Source organism: Hemicordylus capensis, chromosome 3 (assembly GCF_027244095.1).
Source record: "Hemicordylus capensis ecotype Gifberg chromosome 3, rHemCap1.1.pri, whole genome shotgun sequence".
Classification (NCBI taxonomy): Eukaryota; Metazoa; Chordata; class Lepidosauria; order Squamata; family Cordylidae; genus Hemicordylus; species Hemicordylus capensis.
This window is the reverse complement of record NC_069659.1, coordinates 214,851,721-214,865,108: the sequence shown is the minus strand read 5'-3', so window position 1 is coordinate 214,865,108 and position 13,388 is coordinate 214,851,721. Positions and strand designations below refer to the sequence as shown.

At 42.2% G+C, this 13,388-nt stretch overlaps 1 protein-coding gene across 4 annotated transcripts in view; it reads right to left on the bottom strand.

Annotated features, from left to right (window-relative positions):
• Positions 1-1,632: 1,632 nt before the first annotated feature.
• Positions 1,633-13,388, bottom strand: part of TSPAN14 (tetraspanin 14) — a 70,060-nt gene continuing 58,304 nt past the window's right edge. For all 4 annotated transcript variants that reach the window (XM_053308570.1, XM_053308573.1, XM_053308571.1 and 1 more), the window contains 6 exons: positions 12,035-12,181; positions 10,006-10,176; positions 8,651-8,776; positions 8,399-8,443; positions 7,018-7,137; positions 1,633-2,514 (listed from right to left, as the gene is read on the bottom strand). In XM_053308570.1, coding sequence (XP_053164545.1) covers positions 2,443-2,514; positions 7,018-7,137; positions 8,399-8,443; positions 8,651-8,776; positions 10,006-10,176; positions 12,035-12,181 — 681 coding nt within the window. In that variant the 3' untranslated portion in view covers positions 1,633-2,442. The remainder of the gene's footprint in view (positions 2,515-7,017; positions 7,138-8,398; positions 8,444-8,650; positions 8,777-10,005; positions 10,177-12,034; positions 12,182-13,388) is intronic.

Here is a 13,388-nt window from a genome sequence, read left to right as displayed (position 1 = left end):
GGCACAGTCCAACCCAAGTTAGTACTTTAAGTCTCATTAATTTTTACTGGGACAGTTAAGCACATGTTTCTGTATTCATGTGTTAAGAGACGCAAAGCGCTAAACACTGATTGCATTGTGCCTTTCGTTAGGAAAGAGTGCAAACTAGAATTGTTCTTGGGGTCCCTGAAACACATTGTTGATTTCATGGCGCAAAGTTATGTTATACAGTGGCATTTAACTGGAATGGATGAAGGATGGTCCAAGATTCAGAAAGCATTCAGTGAAGTTCAGATTAAACTACTTGCATGAGTGAAAGATCACATTGCCTACAGGCCAAATGCAACCAGTTTTAAGAGGAAATGTAACACTTTTTAATCTTCAGTGAAAATACCATTTCTTTGTGAGAGACTCTAGAGATGGCTGCATTAACTTATGATCCAAACAGAATAGAGCCCACCATCAATGCGCTGTGAACTGCCAGATGCTTAACTCCTCTCCAGCTTTAATAGTCCCAGTTAGGCAGCAAAAGCAGGAGTTTGACCAAGCTGCTGATGAGAATGAATACATAGCCGATGGGCTGCTATAGAGCCTTGTAAAGATGTGGCGAGTATTCAAGGGGAGCTTGAAAATGTGGCTACCAGTGCTCAAGAAGGCATCCTCAATTTGATTCAGGCACAGCTTCTTCAAGCAGGACCAACTTGAATTACAGCTAGTATCCCACTTCTACTGCTCTCCATCTCTCCCTCCCTTACCCTACCCCACAAAAAAGTTTTGCTTTGGCAGTGGGGGAAGCCATTGGTGAAGGGCTCCCATCAACATGGGCCCCACATTAGCTGCTAATGATGCATGGGAGTCATTTCCTCCTGGGAACCATGGTGCTTGTAGACATGCACACTGTCATTTGTGAGAACAGAGAGACCCTACAAGGCCTTGAACTACTTTGTGCTACCCCTTTTGCCAAAGTTAGATTTCCTTGCCTTGGAGAATGGGGAGTGGTGATGAAATTGGGATATTAGATTATATTCAACATTTGAGAAGTCCTTCAAGACTGAGTGATCAATGTGAACATTCAAAAATCCTAATTTGTTTTCAGGGCAAGGAGAGATAAACAGCATCTACAGAATCTCCTTTTAGACACATGCCACAATGATACAAGTCTAAGCATATATATGTGCCAGAAGACTTGTAATGAGTGAAGATTAATGAATCCATTTTTTTTTAAGAGCCAGACCAAAAAAAGTGCATTGTTCTAAATCTATGCTGTTAAAAAAAAAAGTGTGTGCACTATCAGATACATTTAAGTAAGCTTTAAAGTCTGCCTGAATCCACTTGGACCCCACTGTTTACATACGGCCAGAAAAATGGTATAAGATACCTATCTCAGAGGCCAGCAAACAGATGGGTTATTTTCCAAGGGATATGCATCAGTGTATCTAGTGAACCAAGTAACTTCAGTGCAGCAGATAAATGATTTTAGAAACTAGTTACTATGTCAAACATTGTTAGCAAAACTATAAGAACACACATTTTCTTGTCCAAACATCCATAAATATTGCCATATTACAAAGGTCTAAAAGAAGAAACACCATGGGAATCCAGTCTTGACCTTCCCAAGTAGGTCTCTGGTCTGATTAAAAAAAACATACAAACTACGACTACTTCACTTTTACTTCTTTGTTATGTAAAGATTTTCAGTACAATGTGGGTCCTTTTTGAAATATCTCCAGTGTTCTTGTCAGATATCTAGCATCTAAAATGAATACATTACATCTGGCCCAAACATGAAGAACTCTTTACTTCTGTACAGTTGAGTTTCCTCTTAAGATTTTAGGCACCTTTAAAAGTCTCCAAATCTGTACAAACATGGCTCTCTGTTTAGACACTCACAGACTGTACACTTGAATTCATCAAAACACACACACACACACACACACACACACACACACACACACACACCCATTCCCTGAACAAGTTTTCAGTATTCTTAGAGGCATCCGATAAACATTTCTCTGCAATCCCTCTCTTCCTTAGGATCATTTGGCAACATGGGACCTTCTTCTAGGTATCAGTGAACACTTGGAATGTAACAATTCTAAGTTCTCAATACTGTAAAGGAGAACCAAGACAGTATCCTTATGACAGCAATAGCTTCAAAGAAAGAACTTTTAGCAGTGTCCACTGCTTCTTGCTCACGTCTTCTCATCTGTGTAGAGAGGCTGAAGATAAATATTCTTCCCTTCAATAGATTTGATTAGAGTTGTACAAATATTCATGAGGTGAAGAAAAAGGAGCAGAATTGCTCAGCTCCAGCTTCTGGCTAAGCAGGATAGCATCCAACTATACATTTAAAGAGAAATATTATGGCTTTAAGTTCTAGACGTATCAAGCCTTCTATAGCACTCGGGTTTCCTCTCTTTGCCATCAAGGCAACTTCACAAAGAGAGATCGCTACTTTTATCTTCAGAAATGGAGGCCTGCTTTCACAGCTTCAATATCAGAAATCAGTGTCCTGGCCAGGTAAATTCCAAATATCTAAACAAAAAGACAACAAAACAAATACCTTTTAGAAGTGAGAAATTGTTTCACAATTTGGGGCTCCACCTTAAAATCAATAAGAAAGGGACAGAACTTGCCTCCTTTGTTTTCCCAATTGCAGACTACCTGTAGCTTGGAAGGAACTAAAATCTCCATAACAGTGATAGAATGTTACAGAATCCAGCTGCAGGCATTATTAGCATGAGTTAAACCAGAGTGATTAGGACCTTTCAGTCCTATGTTTCAGATTCAATGAGGTTTCTCTTGTTTAATCCATTGAAAAGTATTACACACATCATCTCAGACTGGAAAGGTATTACAACTGATTTTAAGAGATTTATAAGCTTAACTTTATGAGAAGCATTTTTCTGTTTAGGTCTACAACATGAATTTATTCTTCTACTGACACGATCAACTGCACAGACACAGCAGGGGAGAGGGACTAGCAATGTGGCCCCACTTTTCTCAAAACAATGAATCACACACATCCCTCTGTAATCCTCCTGAAATGAGGAAAAAGCAGAACTGGTACCAATTTGCATGAAGGGTAGCTAGTCAAAGTCCTCCCCCCCGCCATCCATAGTTAGGTTTACCAACCAGTCAGTAATTTACTAGTCCAGTCAGTGAAACGATGTTATATCAAGTAGCCAGTGTTAGAGTGGAAAACCAACAACATGGTGAGGCTTTGCAGAACTGGGGCCCCAGGGGGTGACTTGGCAGTTTCCTGGACTCCTCCTGCCTAGAGCTGCCTGCTCATGCCTACTTAGGGTGCTGCCAGTGACTTCAGCCCCCCAGAAGCCTGCAGGAGAGAGGAGGAACAACATCTGCTCCCAGGCAGACCCCAGGGTGAGGGATTGGGTGCTTGCCTGCTTCTCCTTCTGCCCCCATTTGCTATCTGTCCCCCAGGACTGGCTGCTGTACTGTGGTGAGGCTTTACAGGACTGAGACCCAGGGGGTGACGTGGCAGTTTCCTGGACTCCATCCACCTAGAGCTACCTGCTCAGGACTATTTAGGGTGTTGCCAGTGGCGTCACCGAAAGAGTGACCCCAAAGTTGCCCCTTTGGGAGAGCCACTTTGGGGGACAGTGAGGGAGAGGGAAAAAGTGGAAAGAGTGCATGGGAATTCTTCTCTCTCATACGTAACACTAGAACCAGTGGTCATCCCATGAAATTGATTGCCAGGAAGTCTAGGACCAACAAGTAGAAGTACTTTTTCACACAACACATAATCCACTTGTGGAATTCTCTGCCACAAGATGTGGTGACAGCCAACAACCTGGATGGCTTTAAGATGGGTTTGGATAATTTCATGGAAGAGAGGTCTATCAACGGCTATTAGCCGGAGGACTATAGGCCACCTCCAGCCTCAAAGGCAGGATGCCTCTGAGTACCAGTTGCAGGGGAGTAACAGCAGGAGAGAGGGCATGCCCTCAACTCCTGCCTGTGGCTTCCAGCGGCATCTGGTGGGCCACTGTGCAAAACAGGATGCTAGACTAGATGGGCCTTGGGCCTGATCTTATGATCTCATGAGGACCAGGCCTCCTGGCCCAAGAACTTGCATGTGGGGGGGGGGGCATTTATTAGTTTGGCTTCTGTTTTTAATTGAGACCTGGGTGAGATTGTTTTATAATGTGTCTGGATTTGGCTGGAGATGGGGAAACCAGGGGCGTATCCACTGCTTATGGGGCGGCAATTCTGGTGTTGGTGGGGAACAGAAGTAGTAACATTCAGCGATTCATTACAGGGGAAGGGGAATCAGAAATCTAATAGTTGTTTCTCCTTCCAGCTGCCGAGCCAGCTCTTTGACCTTGGAGAGCAGTGCCAACCACCCTTGGAACCTCACCTTGCTCCTTTGTAATGCCAGGACAGTCCAGAACAAATCAGAACCCATCCATGATCTGATTCTGGATGCAGGAGCCGACCTGGTTTGCATTACAGAGACCTGGTTGGGGGAGGCTGGTGGCCTGGTTTGGTCCCAGCTTCTCCCTCCAGGGTACGCTGTTGAGGAGCGGGTGAGGGACCACAGGCGGGGAGGTGGAGTGGCTGTGGTCATACTCTATAAGAACATCTCCTCCCTTACCAGGATCCCTGTTGCGGACTGATGCACATTGGTCTCAGGACCGACTCACATTGCTGGTCACATGCTTGATTTGGTCTTTCACTCTGATCAGGGTGGTGTTCCATGGATGAGATTTCCTCATTGTCATGGACGGACCACCGTCTGGTTAAGGTTGGACTCACGATCACTTCCCACCTTCACAGGGCTGAAGGGCCTTTTAGGATGGTCCACCCAAGAAGGTTATTGGATCCAATAGGATTCCAAGAAGACATGGAGGAATTTAGTGTTGACTCTGCAGGCGATCCTGTTGATCCTCTGGTGGAGAACTAGAACAGCAAACTCACTGGGACAGTAGACATGATCACTCCTAAGCGTCCTCTCTGACCTGCTGGAAAATTGGCCCCCTGGTATATGGAAGAACTACAGGGGGCTGAAGCGGCAAGGTAGACGACTGGAGCATAAGTGGATAAAGACTCGACTCGAATCTGACAGATTAGAACATAGAGCACATTTGAAGATCTATGCTCAGGCAATACGTATGGCAAAGAAGTGATTCTTTTCTGCCCATATTGCATCTGCAAGTTCATGTCTAGCAGAGTTGTTCAGGCTTGTGAGAGGTCTAGTATGTGCCCAGTCCTCCTTTGAATCGGAATCTGGAACCATCAATTACCTGCTGTGATGTGTTTAATGAATTCTTTGTGGGGAAAATCTCTCATATTCAGGCCAACTTAGACTCAGTCTCCACAATTTCTTCAGTATGACCCCATCCAGACTTCCACCAACCAGAAGGAACAGGTACGCAGTCTGGGGGTGCTTTGGATCCAACTCTCTCCCTGGTGTCCCAGGTTGAGGCGGTGGCCAGAGGTGCCTTCTATCAGCTTCGGCTGATAACCCGGCTGTGACTGTTTCTTGAGATAAAAGACCTCAGAACAATGGTACATATGCTGGTAACCTCCAGACTGCAATGCGCTCTATGTGGGGCTGCCCTTGTATGTAGTCTGGAAACTACATCTAGTTCAGAATGCAGCAGCCAGGTTGGTCTTTGGGTCATCTCGGAGAGACCATATTACTCCTGTATTGGAAGAGCTACACTGGCTGCCGATAAGTTTCTGGGCAAAATACAAGGTGCTGGTTATATCCTATAAAGCCCTAAATGGCTTGGGCCCTGGGTATGTAAGAGAACATCTTCATCATGAACCTCACTGCCCACTGAGATAATCATGAGAGGTCTGTTTGCAGTTGCCACCAGCCCATCTGGTGGCTACTCGGAGATGAGCCTTTTCTGCTGCTGCCCCAAAGCTTTGGAATAAGGGTCTCCCCATCTCTGACAATTTAAAAAAAAAAACTTTAAAGACACATCTTCTCACCCAGGCTTTTAATTAAATACTGTTTTAATAGTTTTAACATTGTTTTTAAATTTTAAATTGTTGTAATGTTTTAACTTTTTACTTTCTACTGTCATTTATTTCAATCTTTCTTTAACAACAACAAGTAGTAATAATAATATTAATAATATAATATTAATATTTATATTTATTATTATAATTATTAATATTAATAATTCGATTTCTATACCACCCTTCCAAAAATGGCTCAGGGCGGTTTACACAGAGAGAAAAATAAATAAATAAGATGGATCCCTGTCCCTAAAGGGCTCACAACCTAAAAGAAACATAAGACAGACACCAGCAACAGTCACTGGCGGTACTGTGCTGGGGGTGGATAGGGTCCGTTACTCTCCCCCTGCTAAATAAAGAGAATCACCACGTTAAAAGGTGCCTCTTTGCCAAGTCAGCAGGGGTTTTAATTTCTCTGTTGTCATTTTTTGTTGTAAACTGCCCAGAGACCTAAATTTTGGACAGTATAAAAATATGTTAAATAAATAAATAAGCATCCAGACTGTGCAAAGCTCTACCCTGGCTCCACCCACAACAGTGGTACTTGTATCTCTGTTCACCGACCTCCAACTGATGGGACACTCTCCCCTCATTTCACTGATACCATGATCTTTGGCCTTTGTCTGGTCTGGTATGAAGTGGGTAGCGCATGCCTTCTGGGGTCACCTTTGCAGCAATGGGTCCTCACAAAGTGCTCTCCTCTTCCAGTCTCATCACTGTCAGCACTGGAACTAACATTTAAGGGGCATAATTTCATCTTTCCAATTTGGGAGCGGGGGAAATAATCCAAGTTAGCTTTTTTCTAAGTCTAACGAAGAAGATGTTTATGAAGCAATGATTTCCAGGGCTGAAAGGCCCATCAATAGAATTTTGTTGATGAATGTGTTGGGCCAGGGCTTCTTACCTTGGAATGGAGTTGTTTTTAAGCCCAGTCAGCTTCCTTCCCACCCTCTCCCAAGCTTAGTGAAGGAAGAACAGGATGACACTCACCCACCTGCAAGTTCAAACCCCACTCACGATTTCAATGGGCCAGCAGCCACTCACCTGCAATAATGAAATTACTACAAAGACTCCTGCCAAAATGTAAATGTTTCGAGGCAACCAGGCTTCTAATGCTGGGATGCAGCCCCTAGTGAAGATCCGTTCACCCCAATGGGTTTTTTCCTAAACGGGGGAAAGTGCAGGGGAGGGGAGGTTATGCACGTTCTTTGGTGGTTTTTTTGTTGCTTGCTCTAGTCCCCTCCCACCCCTGCCAATACATGAATGGGAATCTACCAGCTATGGGCAAGGCAGCACTAAAAATAATTAAAACTCTGGACCAAGGAAAGCTAGACTCTGCAACCTGCATAATTATGCATGCTAACTGAACAAATGCATAATTTCTCTTACTGTGCAATGCTTACTATTTTGCATTATTTAACTCCTGCCCTGTTTCCCTGCCCTTGCATTGGCTAACAACCCACCAACACCAGATACCCACAACACAAAGACACACATTTGGGTTTTGCTAGTCATGGGAGAGGCAAGGACACTACAGCCCTGGCCCTACCCATAAGCAGCCTTTTTCAGCCACCTCTCTGGCTTGTGGAACTTTAGCAGGCAACTTTCACACACTTTCCAGCAGCTCTGCAGAGTCTTAAAGAAACCGACTCTTTAAATTACAAGCCAAAAGTTTAAGAAAACTGAATTTTGAGCCTGCTACTATTACCTGGCTTTTTCCACCCAGATCCAGCAACAAATACAGAACTTGTGTATCACAAGAGTGATGATGCTTTGTTGGAATCAGTTCACGCATCAAGCTGCCAGTCCTTGGGTGATGAGTAATCCATTTGCTAGGTTGTTTGGAAAATACTGTCTCACTTTAGGCAATCTACATTGGCTACCTATTAGTTTCCAGACTCTATTTTCGGATTCTCACCTTTAGCGCATTAAACAATTGGGCCAATGTATACGAAGGACCACATTCTCCCCTACATGCTTTTGGTGCCTTTGCCATTCATAGGTTCAGCAGGTACCATCAGGAGCAGGGCCTTTTTAACAGAGGTTTCAACCTTGCTAAATGCCCTCCCATGGAGGCCCTTCAGACACTAGTAAAGACATGGCTTTCCCAAGAGGTTCTGGGGAGAGCCTAGTTTTCTCTTGCAGTAAAGGATGGCTTGTCAGGGCTGGCTTTGGAGTTTTTCTTTTTCTTTTGGGCAATTGTTTTGTGCATGCTACCATTTCTTTGGTCGTGAATTTTGTGGTGGTGGTTGTTTTAAATAACAAGTAATGGGGAGACAAATAAGTTACTGAAGGTTACTCAATTACTCTATGATTTGCATTGCTTGATGCTTCCTTTTCACTTTGTCCCAGCTACTAAGCCACTGTGGACCAGAAAAGCAGGGGGGAATCAATCAGAAAACACATTAACACAGAAAATGCTCACCATACTTCTGATGTCATAGCCACACTGTGTGTTCAAAACCTTTTGCTGAAGGGAGAAATAAAGATAAAGATTTAATGTAGCTTATCAACTGTAACAGGAGGTGTAAGCATTTCCTATTTTAACACAGGATCCCACTATGAAAGGTCTTTTGGGGGAGTCGCATGTCTTTAAAAGACACACACTGTTCAGGAAGCACTTCCCTTCCCACTCTCTGGTATTAATATAGAACTAAGAAGCCAGGAAATCACTCACAGCAGGATCTGGGATGCAGCAGGAAAAAGGGACTCCACACTTTTCACGGCTTTTACTTGTTGTACTGCAGTTGAAGTATAAGTTACTGTCCCAATCATCTGGATTCTGGGCACCACAGCATTGGTTCTGCAAGAGATAAATGGCTCTGTGTTACTGTAGGATCACCAAAGCATTCAATATGCCCAGTCTGTCCCTGGGACTGAAATCAAGCATATCTGTATTTATAACGGGAACAAGTACTTGGGTTTTTAAGCTTTTATATCCTGCTTTTCCTCTGAGGAGCTCTGAGCAGTGTACATGGTTATTTTTTATCCATGCAGAAGGGCTGCTGAAGGGCTCTTCAGTGCAACACCAGAACTGATGCGTTTGATCCAGAGTGAGAATTCTAGCACCCCTACTACCACAAGCAGGCCACAAGCACTGTTTTTTCTGGATTATTTGGTTGATCTGATATGGCTACTGGTGGAAGAGAGCGACATACCAAGAGGCAGAACAAGCAATCTGCAACTTCCCATGACATGCTTAATTCCAGACTACAGGAAGAGAACTGAAAGTTTAAGTACCGGTACTCCTCCATGTGAAACGTTGCCTGAGAATCCAGAGCTGGCATGTCAAGGACAAATTTCTAGTCTACAACCTCCTCCTCAATTTGCTCATTTTGTACATCCAAGTAGCACAGATACATCATGAGAGACTGCTCGTCATGTATCTTGGTTCCGAGTGTAGTACCCATTTTAAAAACAGTCTGTTCATTATCTTTTGTTACATTTTCATGCCATTCTTCAAAGTGCTCAAAAGACAAAATACAGCGGTTATCCAATTTTTTCTCTTACTACAAATCTGTGAAGTAAATGAGGCTATTCACTACTTCAACTCAGAGAGCTTCATGGCGAGGAAATGAAGTCAGGTCTTCTCTAGATCATGAAAGCACACTGGCTCTCGAAACTGGATTTAACAACATATAATCTTTCTTGTCTCATGGGTAGAGGCTTTAGCAGGATTCAAGTCAGTTACCACAGCAATCTAAAGTGACAGAGGCATTACCCTGCGCAGGTATGGTGTGACATGTACAGCATACTTCATAGCCTGAGGACTAGAAAATTGCTGCTACCTTAAAAGGGCACAGAGTAAGACAGCAGTAATTTTCTTGTCCTTAGGCTGACGAAAGGGGTTACGAACATGTGGACAATGAAGAAAAAGCTTTTGCATCCTCCATAGCTATCCATCTCTTCTTTGGGACCTGCCATCATATTGCCAGCTCACCCCACCCATGCTCCACTCCTCTTACCCTTTGCTACTGGTTTTACAATGTTAAAAAGTACGCAGGTCAAATATGACCTATCAAAAGGGTTTACCATTTTCTGCAAGGAATCTATGACGTTCTGCAGATCAATGTCTTCTCGGTAAGATTCAATGTTGTTTTTGAAGAATGTCTCCACTTTGTCCCTTACCCAATCTTGGAACAAGAAAGCCAGCACAGCTCCCGCCAGCTCCATGACAAAAATCAATACAATTGTGCCGCAGAACTGCAAAACAGACACAAGGAAACACCACACACAATCCTGAAAAGAGGAATGTACTCAATAGAAGTAGGCCAGTGGTTTCTAGACTGTTCCAGATAAGCTTCTAAGGGACTCAAAAGCTTATCAGGGGGTCTCAGTGAGGAGATCAGCAAAACTGTATTTCAGGGAAACTTGACCACACTTTGCTTTCAACTAATAAATAGAAGTACCGAGGCACACACTCAATTTCATACAGTACAACTGCAAGGCCAAACAGATCCAGATAGCTCACCATATGTATCCTAGAATACAACCCAGAACCCTCAGCAACAAACATACTAGGATTCCGTGACAAATGAGCCAGTATGAGGACTCTCTTCTGAAGAGCAGTAAGTCTGAAAGTTTTTTTCCCCCCAGGAGGTGAAATTTTTCATTTAGAGCACTTCTCAAGCATAAATCTAGTCAAGACAAGAATAACTAATATGGGGTCTAAAAAAACATGAAAGGTACTGTGTTGCCTTGTTTGGTTGTAACAATTTGTAAAATATATCAGGACACAGTGCCACAATTCACTGTACTCATAATAAATGAGCAAGCTAAACAGATAAAATTGGATCTTCCAAAATATAAGATTTTGAAAAGAGAGATAACACTTTTGTGGAAACATCTGTAATGTTTGTTTAAGGAAGGAAAGAAAGAAAGATTTAAGTATCATGGATCTTCATTTGCTGTTTGCTTGGTAATGCCACAATTATTTCATAGATTTCCAATATCTAATGTGTTATTGGTGAGATTTGTATGTGCTGTATTGTGTTCTTTAAAAATTCAGAAAATATAATTAGCATAGAAATATATACCCACTTATGTTACTTTACAGACTTCTAAGGTACCACATGGATAAATGAGTGACCTCAATCATTCACAGAGCTGAAAATGTGTTTCAGTTCCTACTCGCTGAAAATGTTTTGATTGTTTATATCTGATAAACAGGTGACCATCATTCTAACATGTTATTAACTTCCTCATCATTACCCATCATTCTTCAGTGGGAGGAATTCTTGGCAACTTCCAGTACCTTGCAGAAGAGTGAATACGGAGAGCTAATTCAGACAATACATTTATCACATGATTGACTGTTTCAAGTTGCCAACCCTCCTGGAATGGCCTGAAGTCTTAAGGAATCAGCATCAATCTCCAAGTGACTCTTGAAAACATTTCTGGAGATCTTAATGGCCTAATCGTGTGAAAAATACTGGGGGTGGGGAATTGTCTCCAGAAACAGCTTTTGTCATATATTTAGATTCTCTGCACCTAACATGATTTTCCAGCAGGCGCACTGGTTAACCCTATACATTCCCTTTACTCTTTGGTGCTATGGTTTGGGGTTTATTCAATACGCTGTCTACGATGTTATCAAAACCTCAAAATTGCTTTGTTGCAACATTATAAGAAGGAAAGGCTCTCCTTAACATTTAGCTTTTCATTACACTCATGTCTCTAGCACAACACAAAAAAAAACCAAAACACATACAATTAAATCACAGCCCAGCAACTAAAAGAGACCTTCATTTCTAGGGTTGGGTTCTCTGAAAGCATCCCAAACTGCAACAGTTGATTCAATAGGTTAATCAACTCAAGGTTGAATCTAGCCTACTGACTAGACTGCTGTGATTTGGGGTGCTTTCACAGAACCTATTTCTACAAGAATTGCACAGAGAACAAGTTTATAATGTATTCCCCCCTGAATGGATGCTATATTCAGGCTAATGGTGACAAAGACCTGGTCTGACTCCTTGCATTTCTTTAACACTATCACAATCGCGCTCATCCTTGTCCCAAAGCAACAGGATGTTTAACACACACCCATAAGACATCTACTTACAAATTTCAGAAGGCAGATGTTCTCACGCAGGGCTCCCACACAGCCAGCAAATCCCAGAATGAACATCACCCCTCCAACAAACAAGACAAGGACAACAGGGTCAAAGCCATTGAGACGGGTCATCTTGGATAAGTCAGACAACACACCCTGAAACAGAATTTTGAAAGAGCAAGTAGTGAGGACATGTGCCAATTTTACTAATTAGCTCTTTGAATTAAGTTGTATACATCTTCAAGTATACAGTGTTCGCTTGCTTCACATGCTGCTGCATGACATGTTACTAGAAAGAGCATGACCAAAAGAATGCACACATTTCTAGGAATACATGTTGAACACTCAGAAGCCAGAGAAAAAATGTTCAGTAAAGTTTTCCATCGTTGGTGGTGGAACTTCAGGGCTTTTGCTTTTCTAACCACTAGCAAAGCCTACATTTAGTAAAATAAGTTGATCAATTATGCACATTTGCAAAGGCTGCATTAATTATACATGTTACAGAATTCAGATTTCTTAACATAGATTTTTTAAAGGCATATACTACTTGTAGTCCTTGCTCATAAGCAATGTATTTATATTCTGCTCCAGCCCACGCCAGAGAACTCAAAGCAGCTAGCAGCATAGAAATCCCAAATGATCAAGACAATATTAGAATACAGATAAACTTTATTACAGTCAACAGACTAGCACCAAAAAATACATAAAACAAAACACAGAAAAGGCATAAATAATAATTCAAGGGATATTCAACTTTATCATCTTGCACTGGATACCAATAGCAACTGCCAGGAATTTTGCAACTTTATCAGTGATGAAAAAATCCCAATATGATATGAAGGTAAAACAAGAAGTTCTGGTAAGAATTAATCTGCCTACTTTCCTTTCACTATAATCTTAATTGAGAATTACCATCTTCACAAGTTAGGCCACTTGCATCTCAAACATTCATGTATCCACCATCTTCAGTTGGGGTGGATGACATCACAAACTATGCCACTGAAGTGTCCCTACAATTGTACCACATTTGGTTCAAATTTGGTCCAAGCATTGTGAAATTGATAGTGGGACACACACACACGGACACAAAGAGCTGGGTGATCTATTTTCCTTAAGGAAAGCAGCCTAATAAAACTCATCTCAACTATCTGGATAATTGGTTATAATGGGCATAAAAAACAGAACCTATTTAACAACAGAAAGTGCACATGTCACTGTTTTCAACATAGGGACAAGTACACTCATTGTAAAGAATACTATATTCCGAAATCTTCCCTCAAGGAAAACATGAAAGAAAGGTGCTACAAAAATAGAATCAGCAGTCAGAAGAGAGACCAGCATCTCCCAAATGCCTCTTCAAGGA